Source organism: Onychomys torridus, chromosome 15 (genome assembly GCF_903995425.1).
Source record: "Onychomys torridus chromosome 15, mOncTor1.1, whole genome shotgun sequence".
Lineage (NCBI taxonomy): Eukaryota > Metazoa > Chordata > Mammalia > Rodentia > Cricetidae > Onychomys > Onychomys torridus.
The window spans coordinates 17328595-17353118 of record NC_050457.1 but is presented as its reverse complement, the minus strand read 5'-3'; the positions used below and the strand labels follow the sequence as shown (position 1 = coordinate 17353118).

Below are 24524 nucleotides of genomic sequence, written 5' to 3'. Positions count from 1 at the left end.
CCTGTGAAAACCAATATACCAGGCATATGAATTTTAAAAACTCATATTTAAGATGGCCATTTCCTTTAAGATCAATGAACACCAAATAAAGCAGCCACCTTTTGTTTCTTGGTAAAAATCGGCCAACCGATTCTAAAATTAACATGGGAATACAAATTGTTACACGAGTAACCAAAATAATCCTGAAGAGAAAAGGGTAAGATGAGAGGGCTTTCTCTGACCCTTAAATTCCTAAAAGTTCTCTAGAACAGAGCCTTGCCTTGCACACAGACACTTGGAACCAGAAGCCTGGCTTTGTTACCAACCTTATAGTGCATGCACACAGAGCATCCTAAGAGTAAGCAAAGCCGGACGGTGGTTTAATGCCAGCACTCGGAGGCAGAGGCAGGCGGATCTCTGTGAGTTCAAGGCCAGCCTGGACTACAGAGTGAGTTCTAGGATAGCCAGGGCTACACAGAGAAACCCTGACTTGGAAAAAGAGTAAGCAGGGTTTGCATTAAAATCCTGAAGGACAGCGTTCCCCCACCTGCAGCCCAGGATCCCCTCTTGTGAGAATCGTCTCTTAGGGGTTCCTGTATGCTGTATGGATTTCTCCCAAACCTGATCCATCAAACCTTTAAGAGAGAAGATCCAGATTCTTCACTTTCAACAACCTTCCCTTATCCTACTAATCCTACCTTCTAAAAGTAACAGAATTTCGATAATATTGAAGAAGGAAGCCTTACCTTTTCTGGTGGGTGGTTAGCTATGAGGGTTGTAGCCCTTTTGCTAAATATGTTTGTTGAATAAATATTTTTATACTCTGTCGCGGGTTCTTCGCCGTCTCGGAAATCGAGAGCACACCGGGTAACGTTCAAAGGCTCAATCAGCGCGCAGACCTCGTGGGTGTAGTAGTCTTCACTGCCTAGGAGGTATCCTACAAGAAGAATGGGAGACCAAACGTGGGTATGGCAGAGAGCTTGTAAAGCGAGCGAATGTTCCAGCATTTAATTGCCTGAGGCAATTGATTGCCCGTGACGAGGCTAATCAAATGACAAGGCTAATCAGAGTTACATTTCTTAACATCTCTATATTTGTTCGCCGACACCATTAAAATGTGCTGCATAGAAATCCAAGCCCTTTCTCACTCGAGTCTTTCAGAGCTCAGTGTGACCCTGTCAACTCTTTCTGAGGGGATGATTTCGTGGAAGTAGGTTTTGAGAAATCAGAGTTCAAGTTCAGTAGGCAGTAAGATGTTAATCCTTTAAAGCTAAGAGAAAAGACAATACACCGGTAATGCGATTTGTTACGAGGTTTTACTTGTAAGATAATAAAAACAGGATTAAGATCATGTCATTTGGTGGTACTGCAGTTGGGAGACTGATGCCTGAAGTTATTTATGGACGAGGCCTCAGCAGGAGTTATATTTAGTCAAATGCTGACACCCACTGGTGGGAAGACACAAACCTTTCCAAGTACAAGCTCTCTCTGATCGCTTCCCAGCTTCAGGTCAAAGTAGAGCATTCTATCTAGACTGTTCCACATACAGCACTTCACCGACTATTTAGAGACACGCTGCTCACTGAGCTGAAGGGCCTGCCGACCTTGCTGTTTCTCTAGCAGATTTTCTTCTCCCTCAACAGGAGCTGGGGCACAGGAGAAAAGACAGTCTGCAATAGGTGTTCTGCAAACGTGCCATGCTTTGCTGAAGTATGAAAGCAAGCTGTGCTGCACATCATGATTAAATGCGAAGACTTGCTCGGAATAAGTCAGTCAATGCAAAGGAGAAGGTAGTTAGTGACGGATAGGGCTGGGGGCTGGGGGGAAGCTGGGGTGACTGCTCGTGGAATTTGGTTTCTCTTGTGAGGGATAAAAACAAAGTCCTACAACTGGATTGTGATGATAATGACACAATCTCTCAACTTGTTTAAAAATCACTAAATTAAATATCTTAATTGGGTGAACTGTGTGGTGTGTGAATTACATCCCAATCCAGCTATTAAAAAGAAATAAACTTTCCTGGGATCTTAGCTATATTCTTAAATATATTCCTTTTTATTCTCAAAATGATGAAAAATGGGCCCAGTTCTTTCCCTGCCCATGAGTTTTCTCTACAATGATAATTAAGAGCCTTATTCAACTTATATACTGATTCAATTCATTGTAGATTAACTATTTTCCATGATCCAAGGTCAAGGTCCTAAATATAGTTAGTATATTGGCCTTAAGATAACTTATGTGATTTTTCATCTATAGTTATAGCAAAGAAATCCAACATGTTTATTACTTAATGTGAAATAGAAAATATGTATTCATGAAAACTAATTTCAGGGCTGGTGAGATGGCTCTGTGGGGAAAGGCGTCTGCCACCAAACCTGACAGCCTGAGTTCAATCCCTGAGTCCCACATGGTGGAAGGAGAAAACTGACTCCTGCCCTCAGACTTCCACACGCATGCTGGCATGTGCACATGTACACATGCGCCTGCACATGCACACACACAGAAATAAATAAATAAAATGAAGAAGAAGAATTTAAACCCTTGGCAATTAAAGTGATGAGGACCTAGTTTGTATTTGTTTGTTTGTTTGTTTTTTAAGATTTATTTATTTATTTATTATTATGTATACAGCATGTATGACTGTGGGCCAGAAGAGGGCACCAGATATCATTATAGATGGTTGTGAGCCAACATGTGGTTGCTGGGAATTGAACTCAGGACCTCTGGAAGAGCAGTCAGTGCTCTTCACCTCTGAGCCATCTCTCCAGCCCCTAGTTTGTGTTTTTAACATGGATGAAGTATTAGAGTTTGGAGAGAAAACTGCAGGTCCCCTATTCATTAATATAAACCATCACTGTGGAGGCCATAGGCACAGGGTATATTCGGTTATAAGAATCATAAATACTAAATGACATTACCAACAGGAGAACTGTAGGAACAGAACTAGTTCCTCAAAAACTTGGCCAAACTGACCACAGAACCAGTGACAGTCACACAGTGCCTTCACCATCGCATCACAAACTTGAACTTGAAGACTGAACCTAAGGATGACTGACACAGCAGCCCGTGTTTCTATGAAAAACTTTAGGAAATACTTTTGAACAACTAAATCTGTGTAGTAGAATATTATTTCAAGGTGTGCTACTTTTGTTTATGTTGCATTTGTTTAACTCTGTGAAGCTGTGTTACTGTGCCTGTCTAAAACACCTGATGGTCTAATAAAAAGCTGAACGGCCAATAGTGAGGTAGGAGAAAGGATAGGTGGGGCTGGCAAGCAGAGAGAATAAACAGAAGGATAAATCTGGGAGAAGAGGAAAAGAGGAAGAGAAACCAGAGAAGGAGAGGACATAAGGGGCCTACCACCCAGCTACACAACCAGCAAGCCACAGAGTAAGAGTAAGATTTACAAAAGTAACAGAATGAGAAAAGCCCAGAGGCAAAAGGTAGATGGAGATAATTTAAGATACAGAAAGCTGGCAAGAAACAAGCCAAGCTAAGGCTAGGCATTTATAAGTAATAATAAGCTTCCATGTGTGATTTATCTGGGAGCTGGGTGGCAGGCCCCCCAAAAGACTAAAAAACAAACAACAAATCTGTGTCCTTCAATAGTTTTATTAGTCCACATCAACACAGTCACCCATCAAGGGTGATTTTCTTGGCTTTGAAGGCACTGATGACTACCTGACTGCTTTCAGCGGGACAGCTAAACTACAACACTGGGTGGCAGTGTGCTCCAAACATTCTTCTTGACTGTAAGTCTCTCTTCATATGAATGTGGGAACTGCTCTATCTAGGTCCAGGGTAGACCTTAACTCTCACAAAGGTGTATGACTTCTGCCTTTTACGTGAAGTGTTTAGTTTGTGTCTGTGTGTAAGCGTAGGCTTAGGCCAAGGGACGACTCTGATGTCACTGCCAGGAGCTATCTCCCCCTTGCGTTTTCAGACAGGTGCTTTTACTGACTTGACAATTAGGCTAGGTCACCTGGCCACCCATCTCCACAGCCTGTATGCCAGGATTAGAACCTATGTGACACCAGCATTTTTACTTAGGTCTAGGGATCGAACTCAGGTTCATCGGTGCCAACACTTTACCGACTGAACTATCTCCCCAGCTGTCCTACTCAAATGGTAAGGGCACAACCTGGATTTTAATAAGGATTTTTAATATCCACCGTCTGTCAAAGGACAGACAGTAACACATCTTCTAACAAAGGCCTGCACGAAAAAAATCCCCAAGGTGCACAAGGCCTTCCTCTTGAATTTCCAGGATGTGAAATCTACGAAGGTTGATTTTTAACAGACATTCAAGAGCACTGAAGACTTGTTCAGATGCAGCCAGAAAGGATGTCATGGCTGGCTAGCTGTGCTGCAGCACCCTGGGTAGGAGAGGGACACACCGGCTCTCCTGTCTGACATGCCTGCATCCTGACCTCAGCTTGTAATAATGTACTCTTGCAGCCTCTCCCTCTACCCCCTACCCCCACCTCACCCCCGCCGCCGCTGCTCCCATCTCCCATCTGACATAAGAAGCCTCCTATCTTAGACTTGAATGCAGAGTGCTCCTGGAGCCAGGCAGCTTGTGTGTGTGTGTGTGTGTGTGTGTGTGTGTGTGTGTGTGTGTGTCACACACACACACACACACACACACACACACACACACACGTATATATAGTAAAATTTGGTACATTTACATTATTCCATGTCTTACTAGTCACTCCAAATTTGTTATTCTACTTAAATGTTTACTAATATGCATCCAGTTTGGAAGAAGCAGATGGGAGGGAGAGAGAGGAGGAACTAGACAGACAGACAGACAGTCAGCTCAACATGAAAAAACTTGACAGAGAGACACACGGTGGCAAGCAGGTTAGTAATGATGGCAGTTTATAACAGGTTTACAGTGTCACACTTGAAAACTAATGTTAGATCACACATTTACTTCCGAGGGCTCTCCAGTTTCTCATTATTGTTTTATTATCTCCCACTACCATTTTTTTTATTATCTCTCCTTAGTTGTTATTAATTTCTTAAATTGATTTTTTTCAGCTGGGCGGTGGGGGCACACACCTTTAATCCCAGCACCTGGAAGGCAGAGGCAGGCGGATCTCTGTGAGTTCGAGGCCAGCCTGGTCTACAGAGTGAGTTCCAGGACAGCCAGAGATACACAATGAAACCCTGTCCTCGAAAAACCAAAAGCAACCAACCAACCAACCAAACAAACAAACAAATAAAAACCAAGTAAATGGGCTTTCTCCAATCTAGTAATCCCAGGAACAGATCTCACAGGTAGGAAAATATGCTCAGGGAAAGTGAGTCCTTTTCTCCCTGGAGAGGGGGCTTTGAACACAGGCCATAGTGAAAAAGTATGTAAACTTCAGTGAAGGAAACACCAAGTCTGCCTCTAATTCCATAAAACTCCGTCTCTATCATCTTTAGGTAAGAAGATTCTAGAGTGCACAGCGGTCTGATATTAACTCCCCTAACACTACCCTTAGTGCTCTGGCACATACCCACCCAGAGCTCAGCAGGGAGCTGGCTTATGGAGGGAGCATCAGAAAGTTGCCCCCACTGTGGTGCTGGCTGACTGACTCTGTGCTCAAGTTCCCAGTCATTTTGTTTGATGACCCTTGGGTGTGTTTTAGGAGCTGGCTGCAGCAGGCCTGTGTTGTTCAAGAAACATATACATTTCTATTACCAAAGTAGGTATCGAATCCTCGGCGTGTTGGCAGACATTCCTTCTGGCACATTCCCAGGTGCCATTTCCCGACCATATGCGTAGCATAGCCTGCTTCCTTTAAGAGCTGGGGCAGGAGTTTCTCATCCAGGGGCACACAGCTGGGCTGACAGATCTTGATGAGGTAATGCTGTAAGCCTGTATGGATCTTAAAGAGGCAAACACAGAACTATGGATTAATACCCTGGAAACGTTGTGAAGGAGTGGATACAGCAGCCACCTAAGTCTGGATGTCCAGGTGTGTTCTGAAAGGTAGTTTCCCCAGTGACACGGTAAGGTAATGGACACAAATAGGAATTGGATGTAGGAATTAAAACATTTCAATAAACCAATATTTTCAACAAATATTTACCAAAGCACTATGTCAGGAACTGGTAATTTAGTCTATCAAGTGTAGCACAAATTTTAAAGGGTCTAATTAATTAAAAATCATGGGAGCCAAATATTGGGGTGAACACTGAAAGATCAGAGAAACAGAACAAGTCAGAGCCAATTTCTCCGATGATCTTGTTTCCTCAGACTGCAAGCCTCTGAGTCCTCATCCAAATGGATCTCAGCTAAACTGCTGCTAAAAGCCTAAAACCTTAACAAGACTCTAGTTCCTTGTCCTCATGCCTTATATACCTTTCTGCTTCCTGCTATCACTTCCTGAGATTAAAGGTGTGTGTCACCATGCCTGGCTGTTTCCATATGGCTTTGAACTCACAGAGATCCAGATGGATCTCTGCTTCCTGAACGCTAGGATTAAAGGTGTGTGCTACCACTGCCTAAACCTATGTTTAATATAGTGGCTGTTCTGTTCTCTGACCCCCAGATCAGTTTATTGGGGTGCACAATATATCAACCACAATCAAGGAAAAGGATTCCGATCCCACTGCATATGAGAAATTGAAATCTGGTTAGAAAGGGGCATTTCTCCCATCCAAGTACTAACCAGGCCTGACCCTGCTTAGCTTCCAAGATCAGACGAGATCAGGTGTGTTCAGAGTGGTATGGCCATAGACTAGAAGGGCATTTCTATTCTTTGAGGACTTGATGATTTTTTTAAAGACTTATTTAACAGATGATGAAACTGATGGTTCATGATTCTTACTCAACTTTACGTAAACCATAATCTGGAAAGACACTGATCCTTTCGGGAAAGCATTCTACTGACTGCTGTTTGGGAATGGCTCACAAAAGCATTTGCAGGGCACAGGTTCTACACAGCATCCAGCATTAAGAGACAAAGACTTGCTGAATTTTAGAATCATAAAAATGTAATTTCTATAATTTCAGAAGTTCCTTGAATTTTAATGGGAATATACTCCTAATAAATCCTTCACAACTTGAAATTATCATAAATTGTAAAATCTATTTGATAAAGCTAGCCTAGAGGAGAGTGTACCTTAGACTAGCTCACCTTATAGCCTCACACTTACACACGATGCTCGTTACAGTACAGTGCTGATGCTCCCTGTGATTTTAAAGACCACCATACTGGAAGTGAACAGAATGACTATGTGAGCTTGATTTCTGAACTGTTATAAAGTTCAAAAGGATTCACCTGAACCGTGATCAATTAGATACTGTCTGTAAGTGAAAAGACTATTAAAATCTCTCTCCCTTTTTCATACGATGGGGAACTACAAGCCTTTATGAGGTCAGACTTTCTTCTTCAGCTTTGACCTAAATAACATATGTAAGTCAGACAGGCTGGGCAGCAGAAACTGTTCAACAACCTAGCTATCTTTTATGAACAGAGGAGACACACACACACACACACACACACACACACACACACACACACACACCAAATAATGCTAAGTTCATGGTTGTTGTAGAACATACACTCATTTGCTCATACTTGATTTTTGGTAACAGATAATTGGCCGGTTGTCATTTAAATTGCAAATGGTATAATTTGTGTTTACTCTTTGAGTCAATTTTTTTTTTTTAAACAAGACCAGATAGCCTAAAGACCAACAAGTTTGAAAACGACGCTCTGCTGTCTGATAAGGACCACCGTGTATAGGTGGCCAAAGGACACTTCTCTGGAGACGTGTGTGAGAAGTCAGCTGCGTATAGATGGAAGTAATACCACCCCTTATTCTGGACTTCGAGAGCATTCTGGATTTGCCTGTTGCATATCAAAGCCAGCCAACAGAAAGCTAGGGGGCTGGGCCAAGCTCTTGTGCTGACAGATGCTACCATGTCCCTGAGGAATGACGAAGAACGGCCCTGGCCTTCCTTCCCAGGCATTAGGAGATCCTGTATTTCCTTAGAGCAGCAGTTCTCAGCCTTCCCAATGCTGCAACCCTTTAATATAGTACGTCATGTTGTAATAACTACCAACCATAAAATTATCTCTTCATTGCTACCTCATAACTGTAACTTTGCTACTGTTATGAACTGTAATGTAAATATCTGGTAGGCAAGATATCTCTGATGTTTGATCCCCAGAGGGGTCATGACCCACAGGACTTTGCAGCCAGCTCTCAACCCAGGTAGAACTTTAGCACCCTGTTTCACTAAAGGTGGGTACCAAAAACTTGCTGCTAATAATTCCTTAAGTGTGTTTGTGGGTACCTGGCATGCTGCAGAATATAATGCAGAATAGGATAAAGCAGGAATCCAAATCTATTGTGGCTCTATCACTGACAAGCTTTGTGACCTTTAGAGAGTAAGATTGTGGCTTCTGCGACTCATTTCAGTCTCAACATTTCTAAGATTATCTTCATCTGTAAAGGAGGGAGCACAGCAGTATCTACTTCCTGTGGTTTGAGCAGGATTAATGAAGTGGTAGCTGGTGCCAAATGCACACTAAATACTCAACAATGGTGACAGTAACAGTGGTGAGCAGTTATCAATAACACAACTCCCCTCCTGTGCTGGTGTGCTTCTCTGTTGATGTGATAAAACCCTGACCAGACCGGCCTGGGGGAGAAAAGAGTTTAATCTGCTCACAGACTGACTGTGGTCTGTCACAGAGTGATGTGGAGACCTTGGAGGCAGGAGCTAAGCAGAGACACAGACTAACACTACTTACTGGCTGCTTTCTCAGGCTTGCTCAGCTGCCTTTCTCACAGAGGTGAGGCCCACCTGCTTAGCGATGGCCCTGCTCACAGAGGATAGCCCTGCTCACAGAGGATGGCCCTGCTCACAGTAGGATGGCCCTGCTCACAGTAGGATGGCCCATGCTCCATCAATTAGCAATCAAGAAAATACCCCACAGACAGGCCCACAGGCCAACCTGATGGAGGCAATTAGCCAACTGTGAGGTTCCCTCTTCACCATATTACCAAGCTGGCCACCAAGTTTAATTATCACACCTCCCAACCTCTCCTCCCGGAGGCCCAAGCCTTTACAGAGATCTTTCACCCAATCTTGAGCCTATTTCCTGAACTGTGTTTTACATATGACTATCGTATATATATATATGGTGCACACCGGAACTTCACATCTACCGTTCCACCAGAGCTAAATAAACACACATTTCTCACTGATTTTCTTAAAACTTAAATTGCTAACTACTCAGACCATATAGATCCACAGGCTTACAGTTTTATTTTCATGATTTTTAAATTGTATCTACATGTGGAAGGGGGTGCTTGTGAACTTGGGTGCAGTGATCGCAAAGGCCAGAAGACAGTGCTGGATTCCCTGGAGCTGGAGTTACTGGCGGTTGAGAGCGTCCAGATCTGGGTGCTGGGATCTGAACTTGGGTTCTCTGCAAGAGCAGCAAACACTCTTGGTTGCTAAGCCATGTGTCCAGTTCCATGTATTGTTCTCAATATTTGGCAATAAACAAATGCAAAGTTCAGATTAAAAAAAAAAAAAAAAAACCTTTCAAACTTCATTTCCTTTTCTTTTTTTACTACGAAGTCAGATGAAAGCGTTTTCTCCCAAGTGTTGTGAGAATGTGTGTGGAGCTGGGATTGAACACAGAGCCTTGTACATACTCTTCTGCTGAGCTACATGCTCAGCCCTCTTTTTGTGTTTTGAGACAGGGTCTCACTAAACTGCTCGGGGAACTGACTCTGTATCCCAGGCTAGCCTCGAACATGTGATCTTCTCACCTCAGCCTCCTGAAAATCGGGGATTACAAGGCCTGTTCCATCAAGCCTATCATTTTTGCTGTTTTTGGGTGGGAATCATTAGCCTGCAGTGCTGAGGATGAACTACCCAGCTAGGCAAGTGTTCTACCACTGAGCTAGATCAGCACACGCCTCATGAACTTTGGATTTTATATTGTGTGTATTTTGTCTGAGTCAACACTTTTGAAATTGTGCCTACTATCACTTGATTCCACGATATCTTTCCATAATTTCCTAAAGGAACCATATGGACTATCTTAAATGTTAAAGTATGACAAATTCACTATCATGGTTTCACAGGTAGATCTAAACATCAAAATGTATCAAGTTGTATGCTTAAATTATGTGCAGTTTATTGCATGTTAATTATCTGTCAATAAATACTTTTATTTTAAAAATGAAAATATACTTTCTATAGAGTCTTAGGCCTCTGTCAGCAACAGCTGGACACATAGAGTGGGAATGTTCCAGAGGCCTTTCAGGTGCTTCAACCAGGTCATGTTCGTTCTCTAAAAGCCAAGACAAAGGACCTGTTGCCCTTCTAACTCTGGCTTCTAACTGAGGTCAGTCAATGGAGAATCATGACCAGAGAGAAGGGTGACGGGAGAGAGTGGTCAGCCTTGGGTCAAGTCGCCTCAGCTGGCCACCTGCGCCTCTGTGCTGAAGGTCACGCTGAAGGCAGCTTCCCCATACATACCCCACCCCAGGTCACATCAGCCCTTCCTTTCCTCCCAACTAGGCATGGTAACAGCTTCACTGATTCTCTCCGCTATACTTTCCGCCCACTCCCACATTCACATCTTCTAAAATACCGTCACTTTGCAGAGAAACTCTCTCCAATGTACTCTAATCTGAATATGCCATCTCTTCCCTGATGCAATCCTGAATGTACACACAAACACACACACACACACACACACACACACACACACACACACACATATGCACATGCATACAAGCATGTTCATACACACAAAGAAGGATTCTTTCCATTGCTAACACAACAAGCTTACTAAACAGAAAATTGAGCCAAGGCTCAAACACTGCATAACATATACTAATATATCACTGAGCAGGCTGTAAAAGCAGTATTTTATGGAACCCAAAAGCATCAGTGGATATAAATGTGCAAAGCACACATGGAAAGCCCATCTATCACACACAGAGAATTATCTCTGATCACTAGAAAACACTGCCAAGAGACGCTCTGCAGTTTGGGTTTCCTGTGCCCTGGGCAGCAAGCCAGGCGGTCAGCTGTAACCTGTCTCCATTCCCTGCAATCATACAGAACGGGGAATTTGTTCTCTTTAGTTCCTGAGAATTTATTTGACCGAGCATTTTTATGGCATTATTGGGAAGCAGAAGTCAAACCCTGGAGGACAGCCAGAATCGTGTTTTTGGTCTGTTCAAACCCTATTTCGAGTCAGGAAGCTATAATGTGTGGAGACGCAGTAAACAGGCAAGTGCTAAGCATGGGCCACTGCAGCACAACTCTGGAGCTACCCCATAATGCCTGGGGCAGGCTGTCTCAGGGTACAAATTCGAGTCAGAGAAAGAAGGGCAGCTATCTAAACACAAGAAAATCCACAAGCCCATCCCAAAACTCTTCAACATCCAGAGAGAGGTGTGACTAGAAAAAGGCATAGCTGTAACGTAGGGAAGCTCATGGGTGCTACCACTCACTGCCTTGTGTGACTAGCTCTTCATGAAAACAGATCTTCCTGCAAAACAATCCCCCCCGCCCCAGCACCTCCAAAGACTGCACTTGACCATCGAGGATCTGCCCCACTGATACCAAAAGTTTCCGACCCCAGGGAGGGCTTTCCTTTCCATAGATAACTGACAAGAAACCTTTAGTCTTTTTTCCAGATACCTAGGAGATGCTTGCTTAGTTTAAAAGAGAAAAACCAAACCAAGCCACCTCCTGCTCTGGGTCTTAGGTCAGAACTTCATACTCCTTCTGAGGCCTATGTAGTCTACTGATTAACTACGTGTCTGTGCTGGAGGGGTTTTTTTGTCAAGTTGACACAGGCTAAAGTCATCTGAGAGGAGGGAGCTATGATTGAGAAAATGCTTCTGTAAGATCAGACTGTAGACAACCCTGTAAGACACTTCCTTCATTAGTGATTGATGGGGAGGGCCCAGCCCATGTATGTGGTGCCATCCCTAGACTGGTAGTCCTGGGTTCTATAAGAGGGCAGGTTGAGCAACCATGAGGATCACGCCAATAGCAGCACCCCTCCATGGCCTCTGCATCAGCTCCTGCCTCCAGGTTCCTGCGCTGTTTGAGTTCCTGTCCTGATTTCCATATATGATGGACTATGATATGGAAGTGTAAGCCAAATAAACCCTTTCCTCCCCAACTTGCTTTTGGTCATGGTGCTTCTTTGCAGCAATAGTATCTCAGAGGCCAGGACTTCAGCCACCTTAAGAAACTGTACCAGGGACTCAAGGAACCACTGCAACACACTTGGCAGTGAATGCCACGTCTCTCCCACCCTCAACAGTGGTGGGCCAATACCGGGTGGAGCAGAGGGGAAGCATCCATCCATCTATCAGCTCTCACAAGTTGAACACATACCCTCCACGAACCCGGGTGTTTTGAAATACCACCTCTATGGCACTTGAGAATTCAGAAAAGTGAGCAGGCCTGCCCCTCTACCTTATACACCGGGGAGCCTGAAGGGAGGGGTGGGGGTTGGGGGAGTCTGGAACAGAAGACAGCCACAGGCCATGATAGTGGCCAGCCAGGGGTTCAGAACTCTCAGCCTGTGCTTTTGCCAGTTTCCTGTAGGTTTTAACCACGGTCAGAAAACACTGTACCACCCTACAGTTTATTCCTGGAGATGGCCACAGAACAAATGGAGAGTGGGAAATCTGCTCCCTCCCCCTTAAAGCCTTCTGACTGTCAGCTGCCCAGGGAGCTGAAGCCAAGAGCTACAGAACACACATTATGTCTTAGGAGCCTGGCTTGGCCATCTGGCCTGGCCCCGCGGTGCTCCGGCTTCGGAATTGGCCCACACCACTGACAGTTTTAAGGGCCTCTTTAGTTTGGTGGTGATTAGTAAGGAGCGCACGGCTCTGACTGAACCCACAGAGCGATGTGGTGTGTGTCAAGAGAACAAACAAGGCAGAAGTGATTTCCGTGACGTCCTGTTTAAATTATGAATCCAACAGAAGTTTACCAAGGAGGAAAAATATAAAGAAATCTGAAAACAGGACTTTTAGGAAAGTAATATGATTAAGAAGCAAAATCAGTAATGATGATAATGACCCAGAAGTAACAGTGTATGCACAGATTTTTTTTTCAATTAGAAATTGTTTATGACATTAATTTATGTGTGTGTATGGGTATATATGTGTACGTGTGGATGTATGTAGGCGCTTGTGTGTGGGCATGTGTGCACCATCTCACACAGGTGGAGATCAGAGCCTGCAGAAGCTGGTGCTCTCCTCTCCCCAACATGTGGACCCCAAGGGTTGAGCTCAGGTCAGCAGACTTGGCGGCAAGCCCTTATGGGCTAAGCCATTTCACTGTCCTCAGAGTGATTATTCAAATAACCAACCACACAGGTCAATCAGGTACAAAAATGCCCCAAGTCAATTAATCATATCCCAATCAACTCCGAACGGATGTCCTTACTTTTTGGTTTCCATTATCTTGGGAGGTAAATTAAACATCCCCTCCGGGCTGTGGTGGTGGTGGTGGTGCACGCCTGTAATCCCAGCACTCGGGAGGCAGAGGCAGGTGGATCTCTGCGAGTTCGAGGCCAGCCTGGTCTACAAAGTGAGTTCCAGGATAACCTCCAAAGCTACAGAGAAACCCTGTCTCGGGGGTGGGGGTGGGGGAAAATCCCCATCAGATCGAGTTGCCCCTGGGTTCCTTGTATTGGAGTCACAGGCTTGACTGCTGGCCCTCTTGCTGGCTGGCATAAAGCTGATGCATCCTTCGTTTCCCCCTCAAATGAGCATGGTCCTAAAACAAAGCGCTGGGCCTGCAGGAAAAGGTGAGCAAGGCCTCAGGAAAGAGATAGTCCGCAGGCATTCAGGAGTGTGAAGGCCAACACCCTGGCTTTTCCCGTGCTTTTCACGTGTAAGCAAGGCTTTTCTTAAGACTAGCCACTGACAGCAGAAGGGGAAGGGGAAAGAGATCCCAGTGCAGCCCTTGCTCTGGTTTTTGGAAGGAACAGTCAGTCAGCAGAGTGTTCATGATTCTGGCAACATGATGGCTTCCTGGCTGCACGGGACCCTCATCTCTGCCTCCTCGCACACTTTGGCCAGATGATCCTATGACCCTTCTGACTAGCATTACATGTCCTTGTCCAAAGCCCGCCTCCCAATTCCCCTAGCTCCTCCTCTATCTGTTTAATCCAATTCAGTGACTGGAACCCATCAAGGCTGCTGGGGACCAGACCAGACCCTGAGGGCAAGCAGGGACAGCAGCTAGTAAGGCCATGTTTTGGCGGACTTTCATGTTGCCGAGCCCTCGTCCTCTGCAAGCGTCTCCTGCCAGTCTTGAGGCAAACTTGAAGCAAAAGTCAGGAATCACCTGCCCCGCATCTGCACAGCCTCTTCCCCATATTTCCTGTTCAAGGTTCGGCTTCGGGGGTGAGGGAAAAGCCAAGAGAGCGTCCTGACTATTTATCAATATGATTAAGAAAAATGTGGCAGAGGTCCCTGAGGAAAGAACCGGTGTCATCTTTCACTGGCTGTCTTCTCTGTCAAGGCTTAGAGAATGCTGGTGTGGAGTGACCTCCTCCATCCCCAGGGGAAGAACAAGTTGAGTTGCTAAAAAGAGTTACTTAGTGTTTTCACTGAGACCTGCCATTTTGCTACCCTTTTCTTCCTTTCTTCCTGTGTGTGTGTGTGTAGGGGGTCTCATTACGCAGGCCTAGGGTAGACCAGGCTGGCCTCCAACTCACAGAGATCTTCCCAAGTGCTGGGATTAAAGGTGTGCGCCACCTTGCCTACCCCTTTCAAAAATTTCTTTAAAAACAAGCAGGCTCTCATTACCACTGGGCTACATTTCAAGCCTTTGTCTGTTGTTTGTTTGAGACAAGGCTTGCTTTGTAGCCCAGGCTAGCCTTGCATTCTCTATGTACTTGAGTCTAGCCTCACACTCCTAGTCCTGCCTCAGCCTTCCAAGGCTGGGATTCCAGGCACGTGGCCTCCACCCAGCTCAGTCCTAGGACTTGAACTATAAAGGAGCTCCTTCTTGTGCCGGCGCACAGCGCACGCATGCTTAGATATCTCACCCAGTGCTTCTCTGCACCAGAGAGAACCAAAGTCAATCTAACAGAGGAGTCGGGCCTCAGAACAATGACCATTAACACTTGGACTAGAGGGCTGAGCGGTGGCTCAGGCGTTAAAAGCATTCGAAGCTCTTACAGAGGACCTGGGTTCACTTCCCAGCACCCATGTGGTGGCTCACATCATCTGTAACTCCAGTTCCAAGGATCTGATGCCCTCTTCTTACTTCTAAGGGTACCACAGTACCAGACAGACACGTGGTGCACATATATACACCCAGGCAAAACATTTACACACATAAATGTAGTCTCATTTTATTGGAGCCTGGAGAGAGGGCTCAGGGGTGAAGAGCTGCTCATTCAAAGAACTCAGGTTCAGTTCCTACATGGTGGCTCACAACTATCTGTAACTATAGTTCCAGGGGATCTGATGCCCTTTTCTGGCCTCCATGGGCAGCAGGCATAGACACAGCACACAGTATACATGCAGGCAAAACTCCCATACATGTGAAAAATAAAATTTAAATTAAAAAATGTTTTCACTGGGGATGTAGACATATAATGAATCAAGTCAACTTATTAGAACTTGAAAATTTAGCATTTTCAAGGTCTCTGTTTGAACTAAAAACAGTATAGAAATGCTATTAGAAAAGATGAAAAGTTTGAGCTGAGGACAAATGAATATAAAATCATTTTCCCTGTAGGCATCATCAATAAACCAGTAAATAGGGACGGCCAAACGGAGTAAGTGTGGGAGACAGAAAAACAAAACAAAACAGCTTTTCCATTAGAAGCTTCTGGATGCATTTCCTAGAAGCAATTTTAAAAATAAGAATGCCAAGCTAGGCATGGCAGTATAGCCGTTAATCCCAGCACTTGGAGACAGAGGCAAGTGGGTCTCTGTGAGTTCTAGGCCAGCCAAGGCTACATAGTGAGACCTTGTCTCAAAAAAAAGTAAAAGAATGCCTGTTGATTATAGATCTTTAAAATATACTTGTATAAAACGCTGTTAGACTGGACACATTCTTTAGGATATAATAATATTAAGTGTATTATTACTGTGGAAATAGCAACAACCAGAGCTGAAGGCTTAACATTTTCATCTTGAACAGGAAGCATTAGGTCCAGGGAGACCTAGCCTTCCTCTGAGCTCCCAGCATGCTTCTGGCCCTTCATTCCCTCAGCACCCACCACCATCGCCTTGTGGATTCTTAGAGCAAGCTGAATCCAGCCTCAGGGGCTCGGTCCTCTTGTTTTTTCCATAGCTGGTTAAAGCCTTTGCAGGATCTTGCCACGGCTGACTGTGACATTCAGGCCTCTGTCAATCTTGCCTCCTTGGGGACATTCTCAGGGTCCCTACCACTTTATCGACTTCATTTTCAACTCTTTCAATTCCCCTTCCTTACTGGTTTGTTTATATGCACCTAGTTTACTCCCCTTTTGATCACTCCTTCCCTTCACCTCAGCCACATTACAAACACCCGAAGACCCTGCAGTCCAGTCCACTGCCTGGCATGGCCATTGCTCCACAGACACCTGCCAACTGCCTGTTAAAGAAATGAAGAAACATCACACTTCATGGTGATGGACTACAAACCTGAACAAGAAACGGATCTATTCAGCATACACCAAAGGTTCTAGCCTGAGCAATTGGGCAAGGAAATATAATGAAAGACACTCAACAAGCAAGGAAAGGGCTAATTCAGAAAACCTTGAGATTGTTCGCGCATGCGCGCGCGCGCACACACACACACACACACACACACACACACACACACACACATATGTACAAACCTTAGTAAGTCCCACAAGGATAGCTAATGTGTGTGTGTGTGTGTGTGTGTGTGTGTGTGTGTGTGTGTATATATATACACACACACACACATATTATATACATATATATATCAGTTGTATTTCTATATAATAACACTAAACATCTGAAAATGAAATTAAAGAAATCCCAATCACAATGGCATAAAGAATAAAATATTTAGAAATAATTTTTACCAACAAGCTACAAAATCTGTATCTGAAAACTACAATTACTGCTGAGACGTATTAAAGAATACTTGAACTGCCAGAGAGACGCTCGACTCCAGGACTGGAAGATCCCTGTTGTCAAGGCCGGAATACTTTCAAGTGGTTCTGCAGACCAGTGCCATCCCAGTCAAAATTCTGTGTGTCTCCATCCCACCCCCAAAGTAGACAAGTTGATTCTAACATCCACATAAAAATCAAAGGGGCTCACAATCATTTAAACGATCTTGCAGGGAAAGAAAGGGGGTCAAAATTCACACTTCCATATTCTGGAACCTGGTATACGCAGCTATGGTATCTGTCATTCTAACATCATGATAAACATAGATTGATTAAAAAACAAAACACAAAAAAACCAGAGTCTGCAGTCAGTGCACTGATGCTGACTGGGAGTGAGGAGATAAAGGAGGAAAGAACAGTCTTTTAAGCCAAGAACTAGACCACACACATCTACACAAATTAGCACAGAATAAATATGAAACTCAGTGTAAGGGTAAAAGCTTGTGGAAGAAGATATAGAGACTAATACATGTAAAATGAGGCAATGATTTTTATATGTAATACCAAAAGCGTAAGCTAACAAAAAAAATAATTATATGACATCAAAATTGGAAGCTTGTTGTGTATCAAAGGACACTATCAAGAAAGTAACAAATATTCATCTGATTAAGGCTTACAATCCGAAACACATAAAGAACAAGATCCAACATTAAAAAGATACATAATCCAATTAAAATTGGGCAAAAGAAGCTAAAGAGATGTCCCAGTGGTTAAGAACACTGGTTGCTCTTGCAGAGAACCTGGGTTTTGTTCCCAGCGCCCACATGGCAGCTCACAACCATCTGTAACTCCAGTTCCAGGAAATCTTCTGGCCTCCACAGGTACTGTACTCCTGTGCAGATATGCATACACAGACACAGATAATTAAGAACAAAATAAGATTTTTTTTAAGTTCAAGTTTACACTATTTGTCAAAATTACAAATGATTGTTACGTTTAAACCCAGAAAATTTGTTGAGAAATTGTCCTACAAATGTCTTTCAAATGAGGAAAAGGACATGTGTACATGATATTGATTTCACCTTCTTTGACATAGCAAAAGCTAGAAATTATGTTTATATCCATTATTATGTGACTGGTTAAAATGTTCTGTTCATGTAACAAAATAATGTGCAAACATAAATGAGGATGCTATGTATTTAACAATATGAATGATATCAAACATTCAGTAAAATTAAACATGGGTACAAAGGTGTGAAGAGAATGTTACCATTCAAATAAAAAGAATGGCATATCTACTTGTGCATCTGCTTGGATAGTCATGAGAAACTTCTGGAAGGATCTTGTCATTCACAGCTCATCACTTCTCTGTATACTTCCCTATAAACACAAGAACTGAATGCCTAAGGTGTGGGGGAGGTTGGGGTAGATGAAAATTTTGGTAAGCTTTGACGGTTTCAAATAGTTTTATTTGATAGGTTCATATATTTACATAACAGATTTTAATTGTTTTCATACCTCATCCCCCACCCAGTCTCCACTGGAGCCTACACCCAAAACTTGCCTACACCCAAAACTTCCCTCCCCTAGAACTGGGTTGGGTATTTGTTTTGTTTTGTTTTGTTTCCGAGATAGGGTTTATCTGTGTAGCTTTGCGCCTTTCCTGTAACTCACTTAGTAGCCCAGGCTGGCCTCGAACTCACAGAGATCCACCTGGCTCTTCCTCCCGAGTGCTAGGATTAAAGGCATGTGCCACCACCGCCCTGCCTAGAATTGGGGTTTTTACACCATATGTGTTTTCTACTTAAAAATAAAATGCATAGATCGATTTTAAAGATAATAAATAGAGGTCATTGGGAGAACATCTGCCTGGCTGTACAGAGACTAAATTCTAAATCTTGTATTTACCATTAACTACTGGGTAAGGGCCATCTCCTCCTGTGCAGTGTGTAAGTCAGTTCTAGGCAAGGGCCATCTCCTCCTGTGCAGTGTGTAAGTCAGTTCTAGGCAAGGGCCATCTCCTCTCATGCAATGTGTAAGACGGTGCTAGGCAAGGGTCGTCTGTCCCTACCAAAGAGAGGTTGGTGGGTGTGATAATGTGCACTTTCCCTGGGAACACAAAAGCACTGGGTCAAAGAAATGTAAGGCTAGACTGAGCATCAGAGCTTAGCCCAGGTCCTGTATCTTTTTGTGAGGAACTGAGTCCAGCAAGGTCATAACTTGACACAGCCAAGATGGAAACCTACCTCTCACCTTCCCTAACTATTCTCTTTACTCCTCACTTCCAAAAGTAAAAAAAGCCACACACCCACAGCTCAAGAGAGCTAAATTCGGCTGGTCTAGGCTTCTCATCTGATTTTCAAATGTGAAGGTTTCCTAAGCATTAACTCTCCCAACGTTAGTAGGACTGACACCCTCGTTTTAATTCTGTTGCTGTGGAAATTAGAACTAACGGCCACAACTGCAAAGGTCACAGGTGGGACTCTTGAACAGATCTCTCAAGTACCTAATTTTGAAATAGTTAACACATTTTTTTCATTTTATTGTACCAAATGATTCTTTCAGAAATAAAATCCATTCCCATTTTACACTTAAAACAGGCAATCTTTAACTAAAAATACGATAGATTCATTTTTCAGAAGTTCAAAGATAAGGATTTTATTAAGTATGAAGGAGCAGTGGTGACATTTTTAATACTTCTGAGGAGGAAACACGATATAGTTGCTGTAAATCCCGATTCTGAGCACACCGCCAGGTCCATAAGCAGTTCCATTATTTCTTAGCCCTGTGGCCTTGGGCATATTTCTTCAGTGTGAGTGGTGGTGGGTGTGGGTGTGAATGTGGGAGCAAGTGTGTGGGAGCAGGCGTGCAGGTGTGTACACAGCACCCATTGTGGAGCCAGAGAACAGCCTAAGGTATCAGCCCTCAGGCACCTTCCACATTTCTGTCGTGAGGCAGGGTCTCTCATTGGTCTGAAACTCTGCCGTGTAGACCAGTCTAGTTGGCCCAAGAGCTTCCGGGGCTCTACCTGACCCATCTTGCCAGTGCTGCGATTAAAGACACATGCCACCAGCCTGACCTTTTTATGTGGGTTCCAGGGACCTGAACTCAGGTTCTCAGGCCTGTGAGGTGAGTCCTCTGCTCCCGAGTCATTCCCAAGCCCGACATGTCTTACCTTCTTCCAGCCTCAGTTTACTAATCCTTGTTATGAAACAGCGATGCTAATACAACAGGACTTTTAAAAATGTAAAACCACCGCTGTTCAGTATAAATATAACATCAGGACAGAGGAACTAGAAGTCAATGTCAAAGAATCCTGCTGACATTGTGAAGAGAAACATTTGGATGTCCCACTGCCACTGCTACGTCACTATGACGCCATGAAATATAAAGGGGCTGTTGCTATGTGAGGAAATCTACAGTTGACTCTTGAGAAGGTACAGGAAATATTCTTATAGTTCTGACAATGATTCTAAATGAGGCGTGTCATCGGTTTTGAATTATTTAAGTATAAAAATCGTTGCTTTAATTAGCTTTGAAGGATATGAGAAAGGTGTCTAGAATGTACCAACCTATAGTATTTGAAAGCAATGATCGTTGTTAGACTCCAGTAAAAGAATATCACTAAACCAAAAATAATCTTTAACAGGAACTTGTGAATCCTGTGACAGGCTATAATGGTTAAAAAAAAAAAAAAATAGACGTTTGAGTCAGCTCCCTCAAGATGCCTCTGGTGGTTCTGAAGGACACAGCTTCTCCTTTTCCTTTACTTATTAACCACAGCTTTGCTCCCAGTACCCAAGTATTTTTCAAGGGCCTGGTGGGTGCAGCATGTTAGGGTGAAAGTAATCAGTTCTCTGAGTGAGGTTCGAGGTGCAGTATTTGCTTTCCTGTTCAGGTCTGTTACGAGGATGTTGCATAAATGAACAGCCCCTCCATGATTTTGCAATGTGAGTTCAGTTCTCTCTCTTCAGAGCAAACACAAAAGTACCTTCTCCTACTGCTGAGGAGTAGTGTGCCAGGAGACTCCTACTGTGTGCTGGGAGACCCTTGCCTTGGCCCGGGGACTACTGATTACACTTAGCAGCCTGGTAGATTCCCCGGAACGCCCTCACTGCTGGTAGGGAAGCAAAGCAGGCTTTAGCTGCATAGTAAACTCTGGCTGTGGATGTTTCTGAGTCCCTCCGAAAAATACCTTCTCTCTTCAGTCTTACGACCACTGTTGAAATCTTTATCTCAGTCTTAGAACATGAGGTTAGTGTTGATCTGAAAGGTTTTGGGAACACATATGTAGGAGGACAATGAGTTCAAAACGCTTGTTAAATAAACAGTGTGCTTATAATCCACTACACAGTGGATTACATCATACTTACATTTACTGCTAATTCATTTTTCCTCAAATATCTGCTATCTGACATGTTTGGCTGACTGGTTCTGGATATTCACACTGACACCATGTTATCTAAATCTTTGCAAGAAGAAAGGCCAGAAGATTGTGTGATTGTGTGTATAGAAAGAGATAAGGGGGGGGGTGGATAAATAGATGGATGGGTAAACAGAGATACAGAGAGAGAGAGAGAGAGAGAGCACATACCAGTATTCAGTAGTAACCGCTTCAAATTATTATATCTAATTTGGTCATAATCACACCAGGATCGTATAAACTCATCAACCTCAGTCAGAATGAAGGGGGAGGTGGTAATTTCATAGGTCTGAGATGACTGGGGGATTTAAGAAACTAAGGATTACAATTTAGTAGCTGCAGGACTCCTCCGCTGACATCCAATTTAGGCAAGCTATCTCCTCACCTGTAAAGGGGATTCACAGTACCTACCTCATGGGGTGTTTTTTAAAATTAAGTTTAAAGACCATAAAACACTACAGAAATGTTCTTACTGTTTTTAGTCATCTACCATACACATAGTCTGTGGGTAAATACGTTAGTTGCAGACACTTCTCTCAAGCACAGCAAGGATGCTCATACAGGTTGGATTTACCCTCGAACTTGGAAGGAGTATCAGCACCCTGTGTTTTTTACTCTAGGGGTGTGGGGAATCTAGAAATGACTTTCCATTGTTGGTTATGTATAGCGTAGGGCCTGGGGGGGGGGGGGGGCGCTGGAGTCTCCAGGTGGTTGACACATGCATAGTTACAGGCAAGCGGGTAACTTACTAAAGGAAAGGCAGATACAGAGGAGCTGGGGTGTGCCTTATCTCACCTGGGGCTGGGGCTGGGGCTGGGGCCCCAAGGCACAAGAGGGACTGGGGGTAAAGGTTAAGACTTTTCACAGTACCCCCCAGTCTCATACACTGCAGGCTTCTCTGATCATGCTCCCCTTGTCAACAATCCCAGTCTTTCTAATGTTTCCACATTAATCTCTCAAAGTCCCATCTACACGGGGTTTTCTATTTTCCTGTCCAAGTGGGTCACTCCTGACCTAGGACCACTGAGCACACCAGTTACCAGGATCCATCCCACTCACTTTAATTCCACTCTGGGGCTCCTTGGGCCTCCCTCTCCCAACCTTCCTCCTCAGGACCCCATCTACCCTTGTCCCTGGGGCTTCAAAGGCACAGCACCTCGAGTTCCCAGAAACCTCCACTCCTCAGACCTTGAGAAACCGAAAGCCACTATGGCAACGGGCCACCTAGAAGAGACCGGGCATGCGCAGAGGCCTGGGGACGCCATGGGCAGCGAGCACGGTCCCACTGTGTCCCTGGTGCGAGCGCCCGGGCTCGGGGAGCCACTCGGGTGGGGAAGGGGGGCCGCCTGGTACCTGATAGCGGCCGGTGAGCAGCTGGCTCCGCGAGGGCGTGCACAGCGGCTGCACGTAGTAGTTGTCCAGGATCACCCCGGAGGCCGCCAGCGCATCCAGGTGCGGCGTGCGGATGACCGAGCCGTGGAAACCCACGTCGTTCCAGCCCAGGTCATCTGCCAGCACGAAGACCACATGGGGCGGCCGGGCAGCCCCGGAGGCCCAGGCTGGCGACGGCTGCCATAGCAGCAGCAGCAGCAGGAGCAGCTGCAGCCCGGGGCCTCGGGCCTGCCTCCCTGTGCATGCTCTCAGCTCGCCCATCCTTCGCAGCCAGCCTAGCCCGAGCTGCTGGCGTCCCGGACAGAATCCGGAACTGAGTAGCCCGGGGCCCCTGCACGATTTCATTCACCTGGGCGGGCCGCGGGCTGGGGAGGGCCGGCGTCCACTCCCTCCGCCTCCCAGAGGGGTCGGGGGAGGAGCCGCACAGAGCAAGCGTGCAAACTCGGCAAGCGTGCAAACTCGGCTGGTGCTTCCAAAGCCCAGACCCGAGGCCCGTTTTTTTTCCTAGCCGTGAACTTGAGATCCACACGTTCCAAAGGGTTTTCACATCCCTTATCTGATTAAATCTAGCCGTAACCTTGGCAGCTAAAGACGATATTTAGCGCTCCCTTCACCCCCAGAAGAACCACTTTGTAAATGGTTCGACTCCTGGCCCCACATTCTCTGTCTCCCCCCCCCCGCTCCCCCCCCTCGTCTGTCTCTCCCTTTTTCTCGAGTGTGTGTGTGTGGGGTGGGGGGGTATTGTAACTAGTAAGTTGTGTCTAGTTCAAGGCCGTAGCTTGGGGCAGGTGAGAAAATAGAGAGCTGTGCAGATGTGTTTCTGATTCATTTATGGAAAGTGGGTACCCATGAAGCCACTTCCTTCCCATCAGCAGTGGGCCAAACACACAGTCCGTCTGAACAGGGCCTATTTGATGGTGAAGTTTCATTTCCAAGTTGTTTGGAGTGTGCCCATGGAAGACGCTTACTCAATGTCTAGAAAAGAGCGATAAGTGTTAGGTGGAGGAGAAAATGCCACACTCCCTAGAGAACACATCCTCTCAGGCCGAGGCCAAGTCCATGGGAGTTATTTTACGGCTTTAGAAGCTGCAGGTGAATGATAGCCTTGAAAAAAAAAAATAACTCCTGCTGATGTACTCAAATGGCTCCTATGCAGTTGATTGACAGGTGCTTTTTGTATTGTTCCATATACAGGTTTTAACTTCTTAGCGGTTTCTTCATTAAGTTAAATAAAATCTGATGATATGTTCATTTTTGCATTTGTGTGAGAGTAAAGAATTTTTCCTTTTTTGGAAAATTATCCTTAAACGCATGTTTCCCTCTTCACAAACATTTTTCCCCTTTGAAGTAGATAACTACTTTTCATTTTTAGTAAAATATAGCCAGAAAGTTATAAATTTTATTTTTTTTAATTTTTTTTATTTTTTTATTTTTTGGTTTTTATGAGACAGGGTTTCTCTGTGTAGCTTTGGATCCTGTCCTGGAACTCGCTTTGGAGACCAGGCTGGTCTCGAACTCACAGAGATCCACCTGCCTCTGCTTCCTGAGTGCTGGGATTAAAGGCGTGCGCCACCAACGCCCAGCTGAAAGTTATAAATTTTAGCATTTTAAAATCCAAAGAGACTATCTTAAAG

General features: G+C 44.6%; 1 protein-coding gene across 1 annotated transcript in view; it reads right to left on the bottom strand.

Moving 5' to 3' along the window:
- Arsb (arylsulfatase B) overlaps window positions 1–23310 on the bottom strand; it is a 166460-nt gene extending 143150 nt beyond the window's left edge. Inside the window, exons 1-3 of the mRNA XM_036207196.1 lie at window positions 22852–23310; window positions 5675–5861; window positions 726–916 (exon numbers count right to left, since the gene is read on the bottom strand). Of these exons, the coding sequence (XP_036063089.1) occupies window positions 726–916; window positions 5675–5861; window positions 22852–23235 (762 nt within the window). The 5' untranslated portion in view covers window positions 23236–23310. The remainder of the gene's footprint in view (window positions 1–725; window positions 917–5674; window positions 5862–22851) is intronic.
- Between the last annotated feature and the right edge of the window lie 1214 nt (window positions 23311–24524).